Below are 26,861 nucleotides of genomic sequence, written 5' to 3' on the forward strand. Positions count from 1 at the left end.
AAGCTTTCCCTGTCCACACAATGCTACAGGGAAAGCTTCCTGCTTCCCAGCTGTGGCCCAAGAAATGCCCCATGCCAGCAGGTCAGTGCAGGGACTCCACATGGACACGAACCTGCCCCTGCTACACGGCAGCCCACAGAAACAAATGCACCAAACAAACAGCCCCTCCTTCTAGCTGCTCTTTTCGCCACCTACAATCACTTCTGGGCTCCTGGACAGCACTGCATCCGCACTGACCAAGCCCTGGGTCAGTCCACACCCAGAGTTCAAATACTGCATGGAGCGGGCAGACGGTGTGTGGACCTGAAAGCTGGCACTTGCCTTTCATCCTGCGTTTGATGTGCAAGTCATTACCTAGCACTTTTCACTGAGAGATCTCAAAGCACTTCACAAAAGAGGGCGGGAACATTAAACCCACTCTACAGATGGGGAAACTGAGGCACTGAGCTAAAACACATCTCCGTAACTGTGAAGGGCTCCTGGGTCTGGCACTGAAAGCTGCTGACATAATGATACTACTTAGCAGGAAGCCGAGTCTCAGGCCTATTTTGAGACAAAGGAAGTATTGCACAGAGAATGAGAGCATTACAAGATGAACACTTGAAAAAATATTTTAAAGTAAGTGCCATTATTTTCTAGACACATTTCTATCTAGAAATATAGAAGCATTTTTTATAGTATCCCAAAGTTAGAGCTTAAATGAATGATTTATAGTAAGGCGCAAGCTAGGATCTATTCACTTCTGTTTAAGATAAGCAATGCACACTGTCTTTTCTACATATTTCTCCCTAGCAAACAACAGACTTGAAAGTTGTTCATTTTACAATGGTGTAAATGCATCTGGCTCTAGTCTAGTTCTTACTTTTGGATCGTATCCAGACTGTCGGCTGAGGGTTAGACTATTTGTCAGTAATTGTTAAATAAATTAAAAATGTAATTGATGAAATTCAATCAAATATTTCTTAAAATCAAAGTACAACAACAAGTCATTTACAAAAGGAGAACTGATTCCATGGTGCAAACTGACTGACTAATTAAAAACCCTAAATAGCCAACATTTCCTATTCAAAAAGCTGAATAAATCAGTAACAAAACACATACCCAGCGGTTTTCCTACCACCCTGTAACAGACTAGCCACACAGAGTTTCTCTTCTGCATTGCACCACTGAGGCACTTGGGCAGAATGCAAGAACTGCTTTTATACGCTTGCTTTTTCTTTAGAAGGACTGTGAGCACCACGAATAATGTGAGCTGTCTAATTTGTTCATGCTTTTTAGAGACTGTAGTAAGCCCTCTCTCTCTCCCCCCATCAATCTTCTCCTAGCTATGCTGGCAGGAAAATTAAAGAAAAAGGACAGAAAGAAACCATTATCAGAGCTCTCCTTTTGTAGGAACATGCTTGATCTAAAAATATTAAAGGGAAGTTAAGAATAAAGGGCTGAGTTGACCTTGGGCATAATTCCTCAGAAGACAATGGCCATATGTCCAGGATGAGTTTGGCACATATAGTTTGTCATTGTAGCGGGCTTCCTGGTCTAAACAGTTTATGAAACGTCAGGGGGATCTAAATATCACACTTTCCAATTTAAGTTAACTTACAATAAATCATGTAAAGATACCCACACACAATATGTGTATTTTTACGTTCATTGTAAAACACTTAGCTGGGCATTCCTGTCAGCACATGATACCAAGACACACACATACACATGAATCAAGAAGTTAGTTTAAATGAATAAAAGCACTAGATGGCTAAGTGATATTTTGGGAAAGATTCAAAGGAAAAAAATGTTTAAAATGTAAAATTAAACTTTGATTTGTACAGAAGATAAACACACATCTTATTGTAACAGAGCCAGGCTTTTAAACATAAAATTGAAAACAAAGCTATTTAATCCCCTGCCTTAGATTTTTTTTTCCTTCAGTCAACAGAACCAAAATCTGCAGAGGACTCTTACCATTATGAGATGAAACTTTGTTCAGCAGAGTCCAATGTCCTCGCACTGAGCCTCACCAATTCCTTCAATACCCAGAGCCTCCATTTTGGGACGGAGTGGCAAAGGCGGTTGGAGTTGCACAACCGAGCATCGTAGTAAAGCCAGAAGTGCAGAGAGTGCTCTATTTCCTCCCGGTACCTCAGTGACTTATGCAAAATGCACTTCCTGAATAGGCACACAACCGAAATAGAACTTGCTGCCTCCTACATGGCATGCAGCTCTCTGCCTCAGAGATGACTGCTTGGGCAGCGACTTATCTTCAAGATGGTCTAGATATCGCTGCTCTACATCCCCCGCTTCCGTAACCAGGGTTTGAAGAACAGCTCACAAGGCCAGACTACCCACGCAATGTCAGAGCAAAATAATGAAGGATTATGCAGACTATTTGCCAAAAAATTTAGGGCCAAATCCAATATTCCTGCTAATTTTTTCCATCCATGTGCAGAATAAATTTTGTTACGGGCGCTGAGGCATGTTCAGATGTGCACCACCAACAGAAACACATACTGGGAGCTCTGCTAACCAGCGGGGCAGAACTTTCAGACCAGTTCAAAATTATGGCCAAACCCTGTCATCTTAGTTAGGCAAAATGTCACTGAAAAATGATATCGGAGGGCACTCAGAGCTAAATCTGATTTACAAAATGATTTAGGTGTGTGCGTAACAGACCCTTTCAGCACCTAAATCCAAAACTCAGAGCCTCAAAATCCTAGCTCAGCAGCTAAAAATCGATGCTACCTAAAAATCTGCCACTGGGCAGGTGCACAACTGCCTTGGTTCTGAAACCCAGGCACCTATCGCACCGTAAGGCCCGGCAGGACCCTCCAGGGAGGTGGTCCTCCATCTACCTGACCTGCGGGCAGAAGTGGCCTCCAAACGAGGGCTTCTGGATTCCATTATGTAGCCGGGTGCCTAAAAGTTCGGAGCTGCAACCCTGAGCCTCCGTTTCCATTGCGGGTCTAACCCTCAACGATAAAGTCCAGGAGCAGAACTCTTAGAAAGATGTTTCTCTGAATTTAGACTTCCAGGGATGGAGAACGCTCTCTCCCTTGGCAAAGTGTTCCAATGGCTACCTATCCTCCCTGTTGAGCATTTGCACCTTACTTCATGTTTGATTTGATCACGCTTCAACTTCCAGCCACTGAGTCTCCTTCCACCTTTGTCTGCTGGACTACAGCCCTGGTGGGGTTGCTTGTAGATTGAGACTGGGTCACCTCTTAACCTTAAACAGGCTGCAAGGCAAGTCTGCCAGACCTTGAATCATAGGAAGGGACCTTGACAGATGTATTGCGTGTTGTGGGTCATTGTAGCAGTGGAGATACATCAGCAGGGTTGGGGGCAGGGGGTTCCCAGCCCTGGCACCGGCAGGGGCTAGTGCAGTTTTGAGTTAGTGAGTTCTGGTCGGTGGGGAGTTTGCTTCTGAGGATGAGCTTGGAGAGACTAGGAATTTGTTTGAAGGCCAGGAGGGGGGACTCAGGAAAGGGATCCCCTTTGAGCATGGACCGTAGCTGTTTGCTACCCCAGATGGGTCGCAGGTGACAAGCAGTGGTGTGTGGTCGGAGTGGATTTTCTCTCTCCTCTGAAGCAGGTTCTTCCAGGTTAGCTGGGTGGCCCATTCCATGACGCACTGTTCTCTGGTGACAGCATCCTTGTCTGGAGGGTGAACGTGTATCCTCACACTTTCTCCTCGGAGCGTGTTCAATGGTAGCTGAGTGCCTGGCTGTAATAATGCATTTCTTCGTGTGTCTGGGGTACCAATGTATAATCTATGAAGGTAAGTGATCCGTGGGTTTCTTGAATACAGGGGGCTGCAGGGTTCCATTGCTGAAGCTGAGCGTGGTGCCCAGAAGGTGATGCTAGTGTGGGAGTGTTCTGGAGAGAGTTTTGGATGGATGATAGTCGCTGACGTTGCGGTGGAAATCTATGAGGGAGTTTGAGTCATCTGTCCAGAGGACGAAAATATCATTGACTTTTCTCAAGTATATCATTAGTTCCGGGGGGCATTTGTCCCGACATTCTTCAAGGCAGCCCCCCAAGAGGCTGGCCCACTGAGGAGCCATCGTAGTTCCCATGGCTGTTCCCATGATTTGGGCAACGTGTCGAACTGCTGTGAGTGAGGATGAAATGGGTGAATTTGGTGATGTGTTTGGGGTGGAGATCGGAGGGTTGTCCGTTGCCCTGTACATACTGGCCTCGAGCAGCTGTGCCGTCAAGGTGCAGGGTGCTGGAACGTTCCATGGTGGCAGGGAGAGGATTCTGGGGGAGGGTGTTGACTTGGTGCAGTTTGTGGAGGAAGTCGGTTGTGCCTCGGAGGAAGTGGTCCCTTCACGTGGTCAGTGATCTGAAGATGGGTTTGATGCATTCTGACAGCCTTTCCAGGAGAGTGTCACGGCCAGAGACAACGGGCCCACTGGGTTCCTTTCTTTGTGTACCCTGGGAGGAAGATGGGGACATTGTGGCTCCAACGGTGGGCCAGACAAGCTGCCCAAATCCGAGCCGATTCAACCTCGTGGATCTGGGCTTGGGAGCTAGTCCAAAGCTTTCCCCCGCACATGTTACGTCCACACGGCTACTGGTAGCCCACTCTCTCGAGCTGACACAGCACAAGTCTGTCTACTGGTGCAGAGAGTCACACACCCGTACAGCATCCGCACCAACTAAGCATTTCGTACTGGTTTAATTTATTCGGTTTCGGCACCCACCGTTACTGAAACAGGCGCAGCTTTGGCTTCCAAGAGGTCTCAGTGGCCGGCAATATTGACGTCACAGGATATGTTTCACAATCCTTAAAGAGAAATCCTTTTTTTTCAACTCTATGTGTGGACATTTATTTTACCCCCAATGGGGATTTTTCAGGATTTTTCTTCCATGGCGGCTTTAACGATCGGACCGAGCGTGAAAAAGCTGACACAGATAAATAACTCCATCGGAAATGGAAAGAACGAAAAACAAAATCCCAGGATAAAAGCTGGTTGATATTTGTGAAGGGGGTCTCTTGAAAAGGGAGGAGGGAGAAGATACGTGGATACACAACAAAAGGGGAAGCAGCAGCCTGAATAAATTAGCCAGCCCTACTACCCCAGGGCAGAACAGCACAGCCTTGGGGTCATTATGACACAAAGCGGGAGATTGTGCTGCTGCGTTTGTCCACCTTGAAACGCTCACACATGTTAACCTCCATCCCCTTAGTTGGGGCAGCTGCTGCTTTCTGGATCTATCAAGATGCGCAACCCACAAAACACAAGCTGCCTGATTTTGCAGGCTGGTTTATTCTAAGAGTTCAGGTTTACAGGCGTAGCCCAGAATGCAGGCACTGTGCAAAGTCAAGGGAGTGCAGGGCTGGCTGCAGTTTTGGGGGACACCAACACAGCCCGGGGGGGATACTTCCTGGGGCAGGTAGACAGGCAGGCTCTAGCTCTACATGAGTGAGCATGCTAAAAAACCCCTCTAGCTCTACATGAGCGAGCATGTGGCTGCTGTGGTGGAGGGAAGGGGGGTAGCTCAGGCTACAGCCTGAGTACCTACCGGGGGTGCGGGCGCGCGTGTGGTCAGACAGTGTAGTCTGAGCCACCTCCGAGCTGACTCAGCAACCCTGCTATTTTAAACCTACTTGCTCAAGCAGAATTGCTGCATTGTGGTGTACCTGCACTGGGAACCGTGCTGCGGTGTAGACAAAAGGAGCTGGTCCCACCGCTCAGGAATGGTACAGGTTGAACCTCTCTAGTCCAGCATCGTCGGAACCTGAGCGATTCCGAACCAGAGAATTTTCCAGACCACAGGAGGTCAATATTGTCTAGCACTACTGCCAACACTTCCACTGCTTACTGGGCTCTTAGAAGACATTTAGGGGTAAATTAGAGCTAAATCACAGCACAGAAACCCTGAAAGCCAGGACTAGGGGCTGTAAACAAACTTTATAAGACCGCGGAAAACTTGGCCACACCCATGAAAAGTGGACATCTGGCTAACTGAAATAATTCCGGACGACGGATGTTTCCGGACCAGCGTTCTGGACTAGAGAGATTCCACCTGTACCTGCAAGTTTTTATAGTTTACTCAATTCTCCCCTTCTGTGTAAATACCCCCCCCCACACACACACACTTTTCTTCCTGTTGGGAAGGAAAGTTACACCTTCCTGTTGGGAAAGAAAGCTGCACTTTCCTTCCTGTTGGGAAGCAGGTGCTGTCACAGGGAAGAAGACAGAGGGCACACCAGGCGTACAGAGTCTGAAGAGCTACGGGAAATTTTGGAGCAGGGCAAAGACACTTGCAAACATTAAATCACTGTGCTTTCCAAAGGATGCAAAAACACCAGGCCCCAATGACGGCAACAACTAGCAATTTCAAAGCACTACTTTCTAAGTGGCAAAAAAGATGGGCAACCTGAAGACAAAAAAGAGAGGGCATTCAAAGAAGATGCCTTTCCCAAATGTCCTGATAAATCACAGGCTTAAAAACAATAGTCCCCTGGCAGAAACACACATGCACACGCGCACACAGTGTGCCAGACTCTGTCAAAAGAGGAATCCAGCGAGTGGTTTAAACAGAAACTGAGTTGCGACCTCCAGATGGTGAGTTCTCCACCATGGAGGCCAATGCACCCGTCTGGCTTGTTCATTGTGCCTAAGTGGGGCCACACAGTTCTGCTGTTGTTCCTTCGTACAGACGGCACTGGGAGGCTGGGGCGCAGGTTTTAATAGCATCACAGCATTAGGTGCTATGCATAAGAAATAACTCCCCCCTATCCCCGACGGGTGAGTTTTTAATGCTGTCAGCAGCACATTGCTGTGTAAAGCACAATTCAATCGCAAAGGCCAATCTGTTCAGCAGGATACAAACCCTCCAAGCTGGGCAGTAGGGGGGAGGGATGGTTACATTGTATAGTGAGATTGATTCAGAGGCTTAATATAGCTGCTTGGCAGTTCAGTATGGGGAGCTGTATATATGTCATCTGTAAAGCCAAGGAATCGTTTCATTTCCCCATTTGCAAACAACTGAATTCAAAAGCTGCAGGGGTTAGCCGAGTTAGCCTGTACAGGATAAACTTAAAAAACAAAAACTGGTCTGGTAGCACTTTAGAGACTAACACCACATGTAGATGGGATCATGAGAAAACTCCGGTTATGTGAAGTGGGCTGTGCCCACGAAAACTCATGATACCAACTGAATTCAAGGTAGAAGCAGATCCTGCTACCGGTGAATAAATACACTTCTTGTGACAGTGAATCTGAGAATCCATATAAGATTTGTCAATGTTTTAGGAAGTATCTCCAATTTGACTACAGTATTACAAAATAAAACTGAAGCACAAACCTTACAACAACGTTAAAACTGGGTTAAACAGGCAAGAAAGCGCCATACAATTCAAAGGTCTCTGGTTAGGCACACTTAACCTAGATCACTGTACCTAGGAATAACAGGAATAGTGCTATGCTGTTAAAACACATGGCCAGCATTCAAATTCAAACAGGTTATTTCACACCCAAAGTTTGATTTGAAAGAAACACCATTAATTTTAGCAATTCATTTTTTACTTCTATTATCTACCATCTATTTGAGAAAACTTAAACAACAAATAGTCTAGCAGCCTTAAAAGCTAACTAAACATGTAGATTGTATCATGAGCTTTTGTGGGTACGACCCACTTCAGAGTCCAATTACAGACTAACTTGGCTACCCCTCTGAAGCTTTTTATCTATTTGAGAGTTTGTCTGTTTGGTCAAGAACTCCTCCTACATAATAAGAGCTACGACCACCAAATTTGGTATGCAACTCTCTCCTATCTTAACTGAAAGCAACATAAAGGTTTGCTTGTGCCAGGAAAATGGGATGTGCTTGGAATAGGATTGCTTCTCATGAAACCAAACAGAATAGACACAGAATCACCAAATCAAGTACAATCCTCAAACTGACATAACTGAGCAAATGTTGAAAGAGACTGAACCAAGATGGGCCAGAAAAATAGGATGAACATGGAATAGGATTGTGTCTCAAACTTTACAAAAAATAAAAAATACAAACAGAGAAATTTGGGGTAGTGCTCTGTTTTGGCACAGCTAAATCAATGCTTACGGTTTGAAAACTTGAAGAAAATGTTATTGGAAATCACATTGATAGCCCTTTTTTGTTAAAGCATAGCAAATTATAACAGTTTATAGGGATGAAGAAAAAATTACACTTGATAGAATTCCCATTACAAAAATATTACTAACAAAAATTAAATGGAAAAAATTTACAATCCTTTTTAAAAGAAAATAAAAATTCACGTTAGCAAAATAACACTCATTTAAATAAAATATGCACATTTTCCTTTTATTTCCCTCCTCCAAGGGAAGCACCATACAATTCAAAGGTCTCTGGTTAGGCTCACTTAACCTAGATCACTGTACCTAGGAATAACAGGAATAGCGCTATGCTGTTAAAACACATGGCCAGCATTCAAATTCAAACAGGTTATTTCACACCCTTAAGTGAGTTAAGGACCCGAGCAATGCCAGGCAAAGTTGCTAGTTAATTATAGTTTAGAAACCTCTGCCGCTTAAGTCCATCTTGCAAACAACAACGATCCAAGACTGGTGCTGAATGAGCATAACCAAGGGGCACACAGGAACAAATCACACTCAGCGAGTTTCTGAAGCGCTGGTCAATAACCCCATTACACAGCTCCTACGGGGGGACGGAAGTAGAGCAGCCATTCAAACAAGGGATGAGGCACGAGAAAAGGGTAGCCCCGTGTATATCCTTCATAGGCTGACTAGCAGCCCAAGTCAGTAAAGGGTGCATCTTGTCCAGAAAGCCCTTGTAAAGAACCACACGCAGAGATACCAACATCAGATTTTACATCACACACAAATCGCTGGGCCTGAGAAGTGAGCTTTGCCCCGCGGCTGTCAGTTGCTCTTTCCTTTCTTGCTCATGCCTGGCCACCACAGACATGAGTGGGCGTAAAGTCATTCAACCGCAATTTCAACAGAGGTCCGTTAAAAACCTTTTTTTAAAGTTTCCATTTATTCTGATCTACCGTTGACACAACCTCAGCCAACAATCATCACTCGCCTGTAAACAAAAACCAAGATAGTAGTTGGATTTCCCCTGCCCGTTCAATCCCCTCCCTACAAACATGCCTCATACCTTGCCCCCAACCAAACCCACAAACACACACACAGGGGCAGACTATGCCAAGAGGTCAAGAGACCACTTGTACAGAACTGAAGTTCTCCAGTGACCCAAATCCCCTTAAATTAAGGAGTATTAATGTTCCCCTTTATGGTTAGTGATTATGGATTCTTATTTGTACTAGTGTAGCGTGTCCATGTGCCTAGTGGGACCAGATCCAGAGAGACCATTGCAAGTCAGCCATCGCCCTGCACTAGAGTAACATCTTGCCTTCATTTGTCCCTTCACGTCAGCGAGGGTCTTGACAACAAAATCGGACACAGGGTCAGAAGCGTTCCTGGTTTCGTCCCTCATTCTGCAAAGCACGGAACCTCACACTCATGAGCGGTGGGTGAAGGTAGGGCTAAGAGAGGCAAGCCCCACCCCTACTCCGCCCCTTCTGACCAGGCTCCACCCCCTCCCATCACAGGAACACGGGGAGGAAGGAAGGTGCAGTCTGACAGCTGAGCAAGTCTGTGGTCTTTGGGGGATAAGCAGGGAGCCATGGCAGCTTGGATCAAGGCATTTGCAAGTGAAACGTAACGCCCACTGCCAACCAGATACAAGTAGAACCAGCAACCACCCCTGTAACGAGGGCTGAGTTAAGGCATGCCTAGGATCTTGGCCATGGGAACGAGGCAGTAATGATGTCAGAACTGCAGCCTTTTAAGTACTTTCTGGCCCTCACGGACGTGAAGAAAAGCTTAGGAGGAGACTCAAGAGGAACAGCTGCAGTGACCTTTGCCTGACTGTGCAGAGAGCCTGAGACAATAGTACTTCTGAGACCAGGGAGGCCCAGGCCTCCAGCGGGTATTAACTGCAAGCCCTGAACAGCAGGAGGGGAAGAAAGCAGCAGGCCTGGCTCGCCCAGCCACACAACTATCCCAGCAAGCGAGGGGTCCTCCTGCCCCACCCCAGCCTCTCTTGATGGAAAGACCAGGCCAGCGGCCCCACACTTCTGCTCCTGCCTCTCTAGGCACAGGAGGGAGCCGCCCGCCATTGCAAATGGTCAGGAAGGCCACAATGGAGGGAGCGCGACAGGAGGACGGAGGGTGCCCCAGGACATGAAGCCCTGCTAGGGACTCCTGTTTCTCTCGCCTGTGAGCCATGCCTATAGGAATTCCAGCAGGCTGATGTGCGACTCAGACTGGTCCTCTCCAGTAGCAACAGACCCCCCCCCCCCCGCCCCTTCTCTGCTTCCTAGGCCTGAGCTACGGGAATACGCTCCCCAAGCCCAGCTCAATGCAAGATACAGGGGAAAATGCCCCTCTGTGTGGGCCTCAGCCTGTGCTATGTAATGGGAGGGGAGGGGCAGAGAAGACCTGCCCTGTCCCTGCTCCCATCTGTGCCTGGAATAGCTCTTTGGGCTCACACAGGGCAGTGGGCTGCCCCATGAGAAGAGGGGAAGGAACGGCCCCAGGGCAGGCAGAACTGGGATTCTCCGAGCCTTGGGGAGAGAGTCCGCTGCCCTCCTGCCTGTTGGGCGGCCCTATACTGACATTCATGGGACGGTCTGTGCCGTAAGGAACCAGCCCACGTCTGGCTCGCAGCTTGCTCTCGGCGCACCGCCACCTCCCCCGATGCCGGTCACACCGCGCCTGGATCACCTCGCACTCAGCCACGTGGCGCAAGCGGGACCGTCCACCAGCCAGGTGTCAGGTGTGGCAGCGACCCTCACCAGTGGCAGTTCTCACCTGGCCCGGGGAGCCGAGCTGGCGGAGCTTTCGGCTTGTGCCATCCCAGCGAGAGATTTGGCATCAGGCTGAATTGCTTAGAATTGCTCTGAAACCAATGACAGCCCCTCGGCCTCAACTCTTCAATGTGATTGCTCCCCAGAACGAGCGCAGGGGGGCACGGGAAACAGGTCTGCGAGCTTCCCGCTCTCCTCGGCCAATACATAAACCTGCGCCCTGAGCTGAGAGCGCCCCTCCAGGCGCTTGCCAGCTAGCACTCCATGGAGATGCCCAGGTCTGGTGATGCAGTCACCCGGGCACCGAGATGGACAGAAACCACCAACTGCATTTGCCAGGCCGCCAGACAGCAATCAGGTGTGAGTACTTCAGTCAGTATTGACCTGGCTGAATCCAAACCCAGCTCTGGAAGGGGAAAGATCTACCCCTCTTTACTAGACGGGATTTCAGGTTTTAATTTTGAGGGACATGCAGCTGCCAATTTCACACATTTTGAGAGTGTCAGTTATAACAGTGGAAGCCTGGTGTTAGTTAACACCTTGCGACTAAGCCCTTCCCAGAGGAACAGCTCTCACTCATTTTGCAGAGAGAGAGAGAGACAGAGAAAGGGATAATACCTCTCCCCACAATGCAAAACATGTTAAAAAGAAAACTAGGGTTGCGAAGTCAAGCACTCCAAGGTAGGAAATGCCAGAGTTAAGGTGGCATGTGTAATCTTATTTCTCCCTTCTTGTGTGCTCAACCTCATGACAGTCTTTAGTTACAGTGCACAGTCAACCTGTGGAACTCCTTGCCAGAGGATGAGGTGAAGACTAGGACTTGAACAGGGTTCAAAGAAGAGCTGGATAGATTCATGGAGGTTAGGTCCATCAATGGCTATTAGCCAGGAAGGGTAGGAATGGTGTCCCTAACCTTTCTTTGTCTGGAAATGGGTGACAGGAGAGGGATCACGTGAGGACTATCTGTTGTGTTCCCTCCTTCTGGGGCACCTGGCATTGGCCACTGTTGGCAGACGGGATACTGGGCTGGATGGACCATTGGTCTGATCCAGTATGGCCGTTCTTATGTACATGATCACACGCTGTACCACGAAATGGCAATGTTAGGGATGTTATCATGCGTATTATTAAGTAACCTTGTAACCATTGACATTTTCAGTGGTTACAGGCAGTGGGGAGGGGTAGGCTCTACTACCCAGGATCCTGCATGTTACCTTGAACATTAACCAATGATCTCAGGACCATCAGTTAACCGTGCACACGGTTACACTTTCACATCCCTAGTGCCTGTTTCACAGCCTGGAGTGCTCGTGCCTCCCAGCCTGATTGCAGTACACAACATACACAAAACAAGTTATTCCCCCATCACTTCGTTCTTGGGAACAACCAAAGCATTCTAGCGGAACATTTCCAAAAGCAGACGCCCAACGTGGAAAACATTGGCGCAAAAGGCTTAAGTGTGGCAAAGTTACAAGCAACTGACCATAAAGTCCTAATTGTGGAACCTGTTGGGCAATTTTATCGACAGGCAGTGCTACCAGCTTCCTCCTCACAGAGACAGATAAACACTCTGAGGAGCGTGGTGTAAGATCCTAGCATGTACCTGAGTCTACCTGCGCATGAGGGGGCTTCGCTGCCCATGCCAGAGGTGGGAAAGGCTGAATCTCCCGGATCGTTAGATGCTTGGCGTATGAATACAATGATCAAAGGGGAAACAAAATGGGTTATTTCTCCATCGCAGCCCTGAACCACTGCCATACCAGATCACAGCATTTGCGCAAGGTCATCTACCAACTGCCCTACGGAGAAAGCCATTACACAGCTACACAGGAATTCCCTATGTCCTTGAAAGTCAGGTTTTATCAGGCTGGTTAGATTTTAAATAAGGACAAAAGGAGGAAAACCACTGCAGCAGCCCTCTCTGCGGGAGTGTTTAGACCAGTGGTTCTCAACCAGCGGTACGAGGACCCTCGAGGTACCCGAGAGAAGTCTGGGGGGGGGGGGGGTACGTCAACACAACTGAAATTTGGAGAAAACTGAATCTGTGTTTTATTTTTTACAGCGCTTTATTATTTTTGTGCTTTTTAGACCCAAAAATTTCGTTGCCCGCCCAGCTACGGTTAAGTTGTCTAAACAAATGTGTTGCAATGGTAGAAAAAAAATTGTGTGGGTCTGAAAACTGTAGGTACTGGGGGGTACTTATAATTTTTTTTTAAAGGGGTACTTTATAAAAAAAGGTTGAGAACCACTGGTTTAGAACGTACAATTAGTGACTCTCAGCAGTACATACGGTAGCACATGCATACTCACACACACCCGTCTATACCTGGGCTGTTTCTTTGGCGGGGGAGGAGGAGGTGCAAATTCCTCAGTTTCACTCCTGTCTTTAGGGAAATCAAAAGCAAAAGAGGCTGATTTGCTCATCCCGGGCTTTTTTCCCTGCCCAGAGCAGCCTTCCACGTGCTGGAGACAAGCTGCTCCGTTCTCCGCCTCCCTTGCCTGCATGCCAGTTAAAAAGCCCGGTTCTTCCTCCTCTTCCTCCTCTATCCGGCACTGCCTGCTCCACGTGGTACCGGAGTATTTCTGCCTCCTCTCATAGGCCGGGCCGGGCGCGCCCCTGCTGGGCTCCTCCGCAGGAGAGCAGAGAGATGGCGGTGCTCCAGAGGGACCAGGTTCGGGGCAGTTCTGGGAGGAGAACTGGGTGCTGGCATCACTGGGGTGGTTACCGCCCCAGATTTCTGTCCCAGGACAGCTGACGGAAGGCACCTGCACCCCCTCGCTGCCGGGCGGGCTGCTGGTGGGCAACTTTGGGGGAACAGTGGGACTCTCATTGGCGATGCCCTGGGTCTGCGTTGGCTGGTGAAACCAGGGGCTGCTTTCCCCCGAACCCATCTCTCTGCCGGCTTGGGAGCCCTCTCGGTGCCCGAAGGAAGGCGAAGGCATCGCAAAGTCTGGATGAGAGGTGGGGCTAGTGCAGGGCCACTGGACCCCGACGGCGGAGTCTGGGCTGCTCAGAAATATCGTCCGGTTATCCTCCTCTGTGTGCGCTGCCATAATGGTAATCTTCGCTGCTACCTGCGTGGCTGGGTCCTGGTACTCCCTCCCGTTGCTTGGGCCCTGCAGCCCTTCTCTCCACAGGCTCCAGGCCTGCTCCCTGAGAGGACTGCGTGCCGGGCCCTCTCTCTTGCTCGGCGCACCAGAACTATTGGGCTGCACCTTTTTCCTCTTGGTGCTCTCGGCATAGATGGGTTCGCCGGGGGCAGGCTGCGTATGCTGGGCAGGTCGTGAGGCAGGGGCCGGGCTCGGCGCGTCGCTCGCGTTTTCCACGGGGCTGTCTCTGGGGAGAGGCGATGGCTCAAGAAGAGCACAGTAGTCATTCTCCTGAGGCAAAGCGAGCGGGCTGCTGCTCCCGCTGCGGCTCAACACGCCGTCGGAAAGGGCGGCGGCGCCAGGGAGAAGCGCTAACGGGTTTCGCTGGGGACGGGCGTTCTTTTGAGGAGAGTCCCGTAAACAACGTTCCCTTTGAAAACCAGAGTCTACGTCCAACCGCTTGCCTTCCTCTTCGCACCGCTGGACGGCCCTCGCCTTTGCCTGAGGACTCGCCGCAGCGTCCTGCCACCCCCAGAACCGCGGGGCTGGCTTCCCGCCGTCGCTCCAGGCCACCCGGCCCTGTGGAGAGGGGGCAGGACTCTCCACGCTACAGCGTGCAATTGAACAGTAATCCCCACTTTCGCTCTCTGTGCCGGGAGAGCTGCGGCCGTCGCTGCTCACCGACGACAGCGTCGTGCCTTCTCCTTGCCCAAGGCGTGGCCAGCCGGTAGAGTCCGGGGTGGAAGCAGGGCTGCTGTCAGCCAAGGCTGATGGCGGCTGGCAGAGTCCCCTCTGAGGAAAGGCAAACTTCTCCTTGTTCCGAAGCACAGCTCTGTCCTCCCAGCCCCCCTCCAACGCCAGACTGCGGAAGGGGACAGCTCTTTCCCCTCGGCTTTCCAGGCCCCCTCTGGAGCAGCCCTGGCGGCACGGAGGGACACAGTCATTCGGTGTGGCGTGAAGGAAGGGTTTCCTCACAGCACTGCTGCTGAAATGGTCGAGGCCCGTCCGCTGCGCTTCCCCCGGCTTCGCGAGGGGCTGGTTTTCAGACGCCATTCTCCAGCTGACCTACGTGGGCCAAAGGTAAAAACACGTGGTCAGGGTATGCGTTAAAAGAAAGAAAAAGGCGGATTGCGGCAGACCCCCCTCCGGTGCATGGTCAGTTCTGTCCTGCGCCTGTGGATTCATTAGGGAGCTAAGAGGCTAACCAGTTAGCATTAGACTTACCGCTAACCAGACCTTACCCGTTCACTCCAGTGGCTGGCTGTGCCAGCCGGCAAGAGAGACGCCACCTTGGTGAATGATGAACTGGGATCATTTTAATTGTTTAACCGGTTAACAACCCCAGTACTCACCACACAGGTAACTACTGTAACCTTGTCGGCTAGCAACACATGTCCTGCTTTCTGCGCCCTTTGCAGTGCTGGCGTTATTCATTGTGTCACTGTAACGAAGGTGGTATCCCTTTTCCTTCGTAGTCCAGCTCTTACCCAGGAGAGGCAGTAACAGCTTCAACCTGCCGTACGGAACGGGTGTATTCGACGTAGAGTCATCAGCACATAATTGAATGTTCTCAGATTACAAAGAGTAGTTCTTCCATGTGGCATTATTTCTCCTTTCCCATTTATAAACCATAAGAACGGCCATATTGGGTCAGACCAAAGGTCCAGCCAGCCCAGTATCCTGTCTGCCGACCGTGGACGATGCCAGGTGTCCCAGAGAGAGTGAACTGAACAGGTACTGATCAAGCGATCTCTCTCCTGCCATCCATCTCCACCCTCTGAAACAGAGGCTAGAGACACCATTCCTACCCATCCTGGCTAATAGCCATTGATGGACAGCTTGGGGGCTTCTAGAAGGAAGGGGTTCCCCCAGGAAAACACACTTCATTACACGGGGAATTTACAGTGTAACTGGCAAGGGCCTATCTGGCAAGAAGCCCTTCTAGTAGCTATAGCAGAACCTCAGAGCTAGGAGCCGAGCAGTCAACCACACACTAGGGATGTTAAGAAGCGATTCATTTGCTAGTCGAGTAGTCGATGGAATTTCCACGACAACTCAACTAGTGGATAGGCACTTCCGTGTCCTGCCTTTGAAACGTACAAGAGCCACAGCGAGGGCTCTTGTGCGTTTCAAAGCAGAAGCGCCGTACAGAGCTCAGGGTCACCTTAGGAGACCCCCCACTGATCCCGGGCTCCCCACGGCGCTGCTGCTTTTAAATGCCGCACAGACCCCAGGCATTTGCGTATGGGATAGTCAACTAGTCCTTTACATCCCTACCACACACTGCATCGGGAGCCCGAAGTGTGACATCAGACCGTGGCAGAGACAACACAGAGCAGTTACCGTACACTATGGTGTTAAATGCAAACTGCCAAACAAAAACATTAAACTAGACGTTTTCAAAGAAGATTTGACAAGGTGGAGACCCCGTTTCTATGCGTCTTTCCTTTAAGATGGCTAAAAAGTGGCATTCTTCTTCTGCGCAGTGAAGTTTCAAAGCTATGAGTCAAGTCCAGGTTCAGCCATCAGCTTTTGAAAGAAGCCACCAGTCCACTTTGTCCAGCGTGAGGAACGGTTCAGAGCCCGGAACAGCCCCCGTTCCGGAGGTGTTCGAAACAGAGGTTCTACTGTACGCAGCTGGGGGCATGACCCCCTTGCTCTGAAGGGCCGTATCTTTACCCCTACTGGAGAGCAGCCTTAGCAAGACCAGGAATCCCGGATCCTTCCTTACCACCTCTCTCCGCCATGGGCCAGTGACCATTTTTCTTATAAGGGATAAGAAGCGAGATTCCCATGGACTGCAGAGTGCAACGTAGGCCCGCTCACTGCTCACCAGCTACTTCCCTAGGGATCGGAGATGGCAGAATCTAGTTAGAGGGGAGAGAAACTTCCCCGTCGGCCAGATTCTGCTATCACCAGCAGGAGGAACACCACTGTAACTGCACTGGCTTGAAAGCAGCTGAATGGCATTGAGGCGACCACACCGGGGTGAGAACTCGGCTCTACGCAGCCGCAAGGCAGGGTCTGAAATCCTAATAAAATACAGCCGAGCATTTCTATTCCGCTCCACTCTCAAGCGGCTCGCTAGTAGCCACTGACACTCAGGGGCGGCGCGTGGGGCCACGTCCCCTCTACTCTCTTCCATCCGCGGGCGGAATAACTTGTGGGCACCCAGACAGGCGGAAGCACAAGTCTCGTGGCGGGGCGGAGCTCATCAGCAGGGCGGCACTGAAATCTCTCCTGAGCGGCCACGCACGTGCCCAGCGAACTGGGCCCCTGGCCCTCCAACAGCATGGGCGGGAGGGGACGATGCCTGGCAGCCGCAGCAGGGGTCTGGGCTGCTCACACTCACCAGCAGGGGAAGCATGGCAAGGTGGTCCCAGCTGCGTGGGTCTCCTGGCACGCTCCCCGGGGCTCCCCTTCTCCAGTCGCCTCTGTGTGGCTGTATGTGGAATGGGGATGTAGGCGACTACCCGATGAGCAAATGCTTATCAGATAGCTGGGTAGTGACCCGACTGGTCGCTTCTCCCCCGCTGCTTCTATCAGAGAGGCGCAGCAAGGGGGGGGGGGGGCAGGAGCCGGCTTACAAGCCAGTTCCCCCCAACACCATCTCTGGGAGGGCAAAAGAAGCGAAGGCGTAGGTAGCGGGGACCGGCGTGAGCTGGGAATCAGCTGATTCCTGGCCCACATCCAATCCCAGACGTTGGAGGAAGAGGAGGGGCGGGGCAGGAGCAGTCCCGCTCTCTCCCACTCCCCCCCGGCTGTGCGGCTGCTTTTTAAATGCATTAAGAGCTGCCTGGCTCATAATACATTTTAAAAGTAGAGGCGCAGCGGGGTGGGGGGACCGGGAGCGAGCTGGGAATGAGCTGTCCTGTCTCGCTCCTCGTCCCTCCACCCACTCATCTGCTTTTTAAATGTATTAATAGACGCCAGGATGATTCCCGGCTCACGCCCGACCCTGCCTGCGTGCCCCCTCCCCCCCACCGCCATGCATGTGCCTTTTGAAAGTATTAAGAGCGTGACAGCTCTTAATACATTTAAAAGGCAGAGCCACAGTGGGGTTAGCTCCCGGGGCTGGGAGCTTAGCCCTTCTGCAGCTCTGCAGTCTCCCTCCTTATCGACTAATCGATGGAAATTCCATCGACGACTCGATTAGCCAATTACCCGCATCCCTAATCCAGAAATAGATGGGGGAAGGGTACAGCTGGCTGTCTGGCTGGGTGGGAGCAGGCTTTTTTTTCAAAGCAAGGGCTGGCTGGTGCAGGATAAATGCCACAACGCTGCAATGATCAGCCACTGGAGGAAGAACTTGCCGGGCCGCTGTAGGGCAGACACCCCTCCTCGGCTCAGTGGGGCTACACAACCAGTCATCAGCTTGCTAAGGCAGGGAATTCAGGGATAGCAGAGAAGTGAGATCAGGCAAAGATACCGTAACCCGCACACGGTATTCATGGTCCTTACCAAGTATTTATCTGGCAGAGCCAGAAGGGCTCAGAACCAGAACTCCAGAGCCGGACGCCCACAGATCTTGGGAGAAACACAGCTTGGCTGCTCAGTCCCATCTCCGGATGTGACCATTGCTTAATACACCATCCGCCCTTCATCCACCCTACTGAGGAAGATAAGGGGGACTGAACGACTCAGGAGATTGACAATGGAACAGCATCACACTCACATCGAGGCTGCTCGGTTATCCGCCCTGACTGTGAGCCATTAACAGCTGATGGGGCGGTGGGCGGTGGGGGGGAGGCGTTGACAATCTGGGTGAATGATAAAACTGGAAAGAACCTTGAGAGGTCATCAAATCCAGTCAGTCCCCTCCCTCATGGCAGGACCAAGCACCATCTAGACCACCCCTGACAGGTGTCTGTCTAACCTGCCCTTAAATGTCTCCAATGATGGAGATTCCACAACCTCCCTGGGCAATTTATTCCTGTGTTTAACCACCCTGACAGTTAGGAACTTTTTCCTAATGTCCAACCTAAACCACCTCCTTTGTTGCAATTTAAGCCTGTTTCTTAATGTCTGATTATAGGACAAGAAGCAGAACAACTTTTTCCTCTGTAACAATCTTTTAGGTACTTGAAAACTAGTACATCCTCTTTCAGTCTTTGCATTTCCAGACTAACCAAACCTAATTCCTGAAGTCTTCCCTCATAAGTCATGTTTTCTAGATCTTTCATGATTTCTGTTGCTTTTCTCTGAACTTTCTCCACAATTAAAAATTAAAAATATAACAAGAGCCCAAGTAACACTATTTCAAAGTATCAGCTTTTACAGGACTATTCGAAGTCCCACAAGATTTAGCGAGTGGTGTCTCGAGAAGCCAAGCATTTTGCATCAGAAACACAAATCTGGTGTCAAATGTTCAAAAATCAAATGGAAAACATAGGAGGCAGAAAATATATTGGCTTAAAAAAACCCCACAGACCCCCAAAATAAAGAGCAATGGAAGTAGACACACACTAGCCTTGTCGGAGCAAATATCTTTTTTGCTCCCCACCAAAAGCAAATATTATAACGGGTGCAGCACTGTAAACCACCACACCCCTTATTAATCATTACCTGCGAGATATCTGCATTCATATTCACATCCGCCCATGCGTCAGACACATCTGGGTTGATTCTTGTTGGCTTCACGGCAATCGTTGGCTTCGAGTAAGGCGAGGCAACTCCAGACTCATCCTCCGGAGGTGCAGCCTCCTCTTTGGTTCTAATTCCATTTAGGTTGCGTGAGGGCAAGTTACTCGCTTCCGGTTCCAGGGACGCCTGCAGCCGGTGTGAACGCTTGGGGCAGAAACAGTTCTTGCAGGAGCCAGGTTTCCAAACGTGCTCCACAAAGTGACTGCACACAGACATCTTCAGGCCCTCCTGGTTCACACAGATGGCCCTTTGCATCCTGTATGCTGAGCTCCGCGGTTCATCTTGCGTGCAGCCTCTCGAGCTCGTCCGAAAGACACGTGCTGTCCTGCGGCTGAGCCCCCTGGAAAGGCAGAACATGTTATCTGTGAGAACTGGAAGATTTTTATTAAGTGGGGGAGGGGAAAGGTTATAATTACACTTACTCGGCTTTCACTACAAAGGCTCACTGTTTATAAGGCTTCTTTCGTTGCTTAGGTAAAGCCCACACAAGCAGCTAAAACACCTCAACTTCTATGCACAACTCTACCACGAGGATGGAGGGCAGAGCAAACAAGCGGCACCCCTTCGAGAATTAATTCATTGTTTAATGAGCACATACAAACAGGCTCGCACTGGCTCCGGATCAAGGGTAAGGGGCAGCTGATACAGAGGGTTAGTCTGGTCACTATGTATTCATGGTTGTGAAAATGGGATCGGGGATGAGGAATCTCAAGTTACAATGGGGGAGGTCTAGGTTGGATATTAGGAAAAACTATTTCCCTAGGAGGGTGGGGAAGCACTGGGATGGGTTCCCTAGGGACGGGGTGGAATCTCCATCCCTGGAGGTTTTTAAGTCTCGGCTTGACAAAGCCCTGGTTGGGTTGATTTAGTTGGGATTGGTCCTGCTTTGGGCAGAGGGCTGGACTTGATGACTTGCTGAGCGCTCTTCCAGCTCTATGATTCTATGAATCCCCTTTACAAAATAAAATTACTCCTAGAAAAACCAGGGCTGGGGAAACAAAGAAGGATGTAAAATCCCAGTTAATGAGTTAACCGGTTAAACGTTAGGTTAACCCAATGTTTAACAGACTAAGCGGGATCCTGGGTGGGGGACCACTCCAGCCTCTCTGGAATGGCCCCAGGTTCCCGGGTTTCTGTTCCCAGCCCCACACTGGATGGAGCTAGCTGCTAGCTCCCAGTCCCCTTGCCAGCTCCAAGCCCCTGCCAGATCAGCCCTTTGTCCATGGCAGGTCTGACTTCCTGGGGACAGAGGCTGTTCTGGAGGAGAGCAGCCCCTATCCGCAGGAGGCCTGCTGTGGGGCTGAAGCAGGGGGTTAACCTTTTACATCCCTAGAAGCAAGTTCTGTAACCTAATGCCCTGGCAACTATCATCCTCTCCCCACCCTGAAATTTAACAGCAATTACACCCTAAATCAGGATTATATGGAAAAGTAACAGAAACCATTTCCTGACAGAGATGCTGTTAATCTGCTCTTGGATCCAATTTGAGAGAGAGAAAGCTCTGGTCTGTTTTACCTATAGTTACAAAGAATAGTGCCAGTTAACTGAAATAGCCTATTGTCTGCAAGCTTGAAATTGACCACACACAGATTAACCACTCTCTGCTCCTGGATTACTTACAGACAGGAATCCTGCCCCTCTTTCCTCTCCGGTAATGGAAAGAGGAAATCCCCCAAGAATGGCTTCTCTATTTTCAGTCATTCTCCTTTCTTTACTGCCAACTTTAAATTCTATTTACATTTAAATTGTAACCCCCCAAGTCTCACAACAGACCCCTGAACCTAGCCCCCTAGGGAAATCCTTGGGACTGGAGTCCCAGAAAGCAGGCACAGTTTAGCTATCCCCAGGAAATCCATGGGGTAGCTGAGAAGGATGCAGATTTGGTGCATTACACTAAGCTCACAAGACTCAACAATGTTTAGCCATGGTCCAAATTTAAAAGTTCACTTTGATCAACTAAAGTTTGGTGCATCTTTTTCTCCACTCATCTGAGGAAGTGGCTTTTGCCCACAAAAGCTCATGATTTATATACACACACAATTTTTTTTAGTGTCTCTAAGGTGCTACAGGACTACTCTTTTTTTTTTTTTTTTTTTTTTTAAAGTGGCAGACTAACACAGCTACCCCTCTGAGACTTTTACAAATTAACTATGTTCTATTTAACTGCGGTCCAGTGGCAACAAAAATTAGGATATTATAGCTCAGGGACCACTTGTCTGATCTGCGTCTCTTGTTTTTAGAAAAGCCTACCTTAAAATTGGTAAACTTAGGTCTGGAAGTAAGTCAAACATTACTTTTTGGTGGATTCCAGAAGGGGGCAAAATAGGATATGAATGGACACTTAAGTGCAACATGAACTATAGGGCGAATGCCAGAGCTCCATAATTCACCATAACATATTACTGTAGCCTAGATTTTTTTTTAAATAATATATTCTTTTTTACTTTCCCTTGAGATGTTTCAAATTGCTTTGGATTTATAATGCAGGAGTTACCTGTTTTAGAACTTAGAATGTCTGTTTGGAGGTGAGGGTGTCAGAATTTCCCTTTCACACCAGTAATGGGATCAGAAAGTTGACAAAAGGATTATCACGGGAAATATGTTTAATACCATGACAAAAATTGCTGAAGTGGTCACACATGAACTATATTGTCATATGACGTTTGAAGATAAATTATCACCACCATAAAAATAATTAGAGGGGGCAGTAACAATGAAGTTTGCTTAAATCCACATCAAAGACTCCACAAATTGCTTCCTGTCTAGTTTTCATTGTCAATGTAATTAAATTAAACTCCAATAATAATTTGGTATGTAATTGCCCTAAGAAATACACTCATTGGGGCATCTCTATCTTTTTTCACCTGTGACCCACAAACCATTCCTCTTTGTTCTTGTGACTCTCTATCCCAATATCCTTTGCAGTGTGTTAGGTAAAAAGAAAATCTGCAAACAATAATAATTAGTTAATTTTTTTACCTCATTGGGCCTGTACTATTTAAGCCTCTGCATGTACATTTCATAATTCCACATTTGAAAATATGTGTACATGATCAGACATTTAATTAGTCACACATTCCCTGGTATTAAATAAATAGCCAAAAGTAAAACTAGTTGCATCCATTAAGTTATCTTCAGAGTCAAAAGGACTAGACTAGAAGATCACATTCTATTCTGGTTGGAAGCTTTTAAAAAAAACCAGCTTCCTGAATCACACTGAGAAGCACTATTCTCTATAAAGCCATACTGCTGTAATTAAACTGTTAGCAACACTTTACCTTTTACTGGCATTACCTAGTACATAAGGCTTACTTTTTAAATCAACGGGAAATTCCACATTTGGATACTATCACAGGTCCAGAAGAGCAAGAATCAGTCCTGGAGAAATTCTACAATTTTACTAAGGCTCCAAACGCACCAACTGCAGAATTTCCCCCAGGGCTACATGATGGGACAAATGGAAAGCTCTCAAACTCATGCAAACTCTGGAGAAGGGTGACACCAGCTGCAACTCCCCCCCATGCAAAATCCACATTCTTCAGCAGGCGCCTCTCTAGAACACGTTGTTCCCAGCAGCTCCCCTGATGACAAGCCGCATGGCGCTGGGAAGCGAAATACAAAGCGAGGGGAAAGTCACCGTGCGCCCGGAGAGCGCGATCTGCACGGGTCTGTTCAATGCAAACTTCCCCCGCCCCACGAGTGTGAAGGACGTTTCACGCCACCGGGAGAAACTTGCTCCCCCAAATGCGCCCGGACCCACTCGCGGGTCGGTCCAGAGGCGCAGACCTCCCCAGGGCCACGGCGCGCCCAGGGGCTTTTGCGGGGCAGGTCCGGCAGAGCAGGGCTCAGCCCGGCTCCCGCCCGTGCAGGTACCGCCCAGGGGCTGGCGGCCAGGCACAAGCCGGGGAGCGGCGCCCGGGGGGGCTGGGGCTGGTCCGTAAGCGCCGCTGCAGAGCAGCCAGGCGCGTCCGCAGCCCCGCTGCGTGGGGAGGGCTCGGAGCAACCCCCCCCCCCTTTGCAAACAGCGGGGGGGGGCAGAGCGACCCACACCTGCCCCCCCGGTGCCCCGCTGCGGGGCCAGGTGCGCGGGGAGACTCACCTGGCGCGCGGGGCCGCCCGGTGCCTGCGCCCGGCCCGCGGCTCCCGGCAGCGCAGCGCAGCGCTGGCTCCAGCAGCCTCCCCCAGCGCAGCGCCGCCCCGCCCCGCCCGCGGGCTCCCGGCCCCGCCTCCTGCGGCTCCTGCCCCCCCCCCCAGGGCCTGACCCCGCCCACCCCAGCCCCAAACCCTGACCCACCCCCCAAGCATGCCCCTCCCCTGCCTGCCCCTCCCACCCCCGGACAGCCCCAAAGCCTGCCCCTGTCCCCCAAAAGCTGACCTGCCCCCTCCCCTTAGCCCCCCCAGAGCCTGACTCTGCCTCCCCCCCAGTGCCTGATCCCCCCTTCCCCGCCCACAAGCCACAGTACCTCTGCTGGGGTCCCAGGGCTAGTGGGTTTTGTAGACCCCCCTAGGCTCTAGGGTGGGGCCAATGCGGGGTTCAATGTGTGGGAGGGGGCTGTCAGGGAGCAGGATAGGGATGGGGATGCAGGGTCTGGGCAGGAGGTGTGGGGGGTGGGAAAGGGAGTAGGGGCGCAGAGTCTGGGTGGGAGGTTGGATGCAGGAGCGGGCTGAGGTGGGGTCCCGGGCAGGAGGTGTGGTGAGGTGTAAAAGGGCATGGGGTGCAGAGTCGGGGTGGGAGGTGGGGTGCAAATGGGGGATGTGATGTCTTGGCCGGAGGGCGGGTGCAGAGCAGGCTGAGGGTGGAGTTCTGGGCAGGAGGGGGGTGCAGGAGCAGGGTGAGGATGTAGGGTCTCAGCAGGAAGAGTATGGGGGTGATTACCTGGCTCCATGCATCCCATTACTCTCAGCCCCCCCCCCCCCCCATTGCTCCCATTGGCTGTGATTCTGGCAAGCAGTTTCCTGTGCTGCCCTTCCCCCAGCTGGGAGAAGGGAAGTATCACCACATGGAGACACTTCCTCCCCCATGGACCCAGCCTGCAAGGCTCTGGCTCCCTCCCCACACAGGGGGAAACTGGTGCTCCAACTACAGCAGGGAGGGAGCTGTAGAGCTGGAGCGTGGGCTCCTGGCTGCTGGGGAGGTGGGCGAATCTGATCTCATGGCCCACCTGCAAGACGGTCATGGACCACACTTTGAGAACCACTGACGTAGCGCCTCCCACAGCAATTTCACTTAATAAGTTGTTTAAGAAAAAGAAAAGTCAGTGATGGCAAGTGCAAAGCGCTACACTTCGGAAGTTAAAAATCAAACGCCCAACTCCAAAATGGGGTTTGACTAGCGAGCCAGCAGTACTGCTGAAAAGGGTCCTGAGTTACAGTCGATCACACACTGAATACGAGTCAGCAATGTGGGATCGTTGTGAAAAAGGCTAAAATCGTTGTGGGGTGTATTGCTAGGAGTGTCGGGTGCACGTAAGACTCGGGCGGGAACTGTCTCCCGCCGCTCAGAACAGTTGAGGCCTCTGTTGGAGAACTGTGTCCCATTTTAGCTGCCACATCTCAGAAAGATGGGGAGAAGCTAGAGAGACCACAGAGGAGAGCAGCAGCAAAAACAATGAAAGGTTTCGCAAACCTGACCTCGAAGGAAAGGTTAAAAACGCTGGGCATGTTTTGTCTTGAGAAAATAAGGCTGAGGGGGGAATTGGCAACATGTTTCCAGGCTGCAAAGGGCTGTTATAAAGAGGACAGTTATCAGTTATTCTCCTTGTGCGCTGAAGGTGGGACGAGAAGGTAAGGCTTAATCTGCCGCAAAGGAGGCTTAGGTTAGAGATTAGGAAAATCTTTGTATGATAAGGTTCGTTAAGCTCTGGAACAGGCTTCAAAGGGGGTTGTGGAATCCCATTGCTGCCCAATTTGTTCTTAAAAACCTCCAGGGACCTCGCAGGGATGGTCTGGGTGTACTTGGTTCTGCTTCCCTGCAGGTGTTTCGAGTAGATGAGCTCTCAAGGTCCTTCTGAGCGCTTACGATTCTGTGAAAACTGCCGATAGCCCTCCTACAAAATATAAACCTATCACAGTGATAAAATGAAATTACAGCACCTCTGGTAACCCTGTAGTTCTCATCTGATGCACCGTTTCCTTGAGTGCTGAAGGAACGGTGTATCGTATGACCCGACGCAAGCCCAGAGACACGTGTCCGAATGACAGCTCCAGTATTCCCACTTTGTTACTAAAGGAGAGCGGCTGACAAACTCCTTTTAGAGTATCAGAGACAGCAAAGCTGAAAAAATTAACAACCTAACGAGGAGTGCCCAACTGGCCAGGTTGGTAACAGTGAGGAAAAGCCTCAAACAAACGCACGGACAGGTGGAGGCACATTTCTAAAATATATCAATAGCTGTTTCAGATATTTGTGCGTCTGTCTGTCCGTGAGTCCGTCTGTCTGTCTGTCTGTGAGCCTGTTTGTTCACGAACTCCTCCTAAATGGTAAGAGCGAGGACCACCACACTCGATAAGCAGCTTCCCTCTCACCCTGACTCAAAACAAGGTCAGGGGTTGGTTGTGCCAGGAAAATGGGACGTTCTGGGAATGGAACTGTTTTCCCAAACATGGAAAGGGAGGGACAGAACGAGGAGGGATACGATACTCCCAGTCACCAATGGGGGCAGTGAGCACAGGGGACAGCTATACTTCACAGTGACCACTGGGGGGAGGCGCACGAGTGAGAAACTGGCCAGCTGGGGGCAGTATAGCAACAGAGTTGGCCCCAAAACAGAGTTGGCCCCACCCAGAAAGCCCCCTCCTCCAAAGAAAGATGAGGGCCAGGAACCATGCCTCAGCCCCAGACAGAATGCAGGCCTGCAAGTCGCAGAAGGCGGGGTGCTGCAGGCCAGGGCCAGCTCCTAGAGCCCTGCTCCCCTGCAGACAGGCTGCAGGCCATGGGGGAACTGTTGGAGGCAGGGGCCAGCCCTCAGCGCCTGTCCCCCCCCCAGACAGCCTGCAGGCAAGAGGGGGGCACTGGAGGCTGGGGCTGCCCCTCCCAGACAGCCTGCAGGCAAGAGGGGGGCACTGGAGGCTGGGGCTGCCCTCCCTCCCCGCAGACAGCCTGCAGGCCATTCATTTTATTTTCCCAAAACCAAAAATGAATTGAGCTAAGGACCCAAGCGACACCAGTTCAATCTTCTTGTAAGACATAAAAAGGAAAATATTCAATTGGTCTCTGAATCATCCCTCAGCAAAGTTAGCTCCCTGTTGACAGCACTGTCATTATCAACGCTTTGTGTTTTACGTA

The 26,861-nt window shown here is 50.4% G+C and overlaps 1 protein-coding gene across 2 annotated transcripts in view; it reads right to left on the bottom strand.

The window, feature by feature from the left end:
• PRAG1 (PEAK1 related, kinase-activating pseudokinase 1) overlaps window positions 1-23,794 on the bottom strand; it is a 43,405-nt gene extending 19,611 nt beyond the window's left edge. The window contains exons 1-3 of one of the 2 annotated variants that reach the window (XM_075929344.1): window positions 23,676-23,794; window positions 19,499-19,916; window positions 13,170-14,998 (exon numbers count right to left, since the gene is read on the bottom strand). In XM_075929344.1, the coding sequence (XP_075785459.1) occupies window positions 13,170-14,998; window positions 19,499-19,831 (2,162 nt within the window). In that variant the 5' untranslated portion in view covers window positions 19,832-19,916; window positions 23,676-23,794. Of the gene's footprint in view, window positions 1-13,169; window positions 14,999-18,394; window positions 18,532-19,498; window positions 19,917-23,675 lie in introns of those variants that run through there. The other variant, XM_075929343.1, reaches the window with a different exon arrangement.
• Window positions 23,795-26,861: the final 3,067 nt, after the last annotated feature.

The sequence above is a fragment of the Pelodiscus sinensis genome, chromosome 5 (genome assembly GCF_049634645.1).
Source record: "Pelodiscus sinensis isolate JC-2024 chromosome 5, ASM4963464v1, whole genome shotgun sequence".
Taxonomy (NCBI): domain Eukaryota; kingdom Metazoa; phylum Chordata; order Testudines; family Trionychidae; genus Pelodiscus; species Pelodiscus sinensis.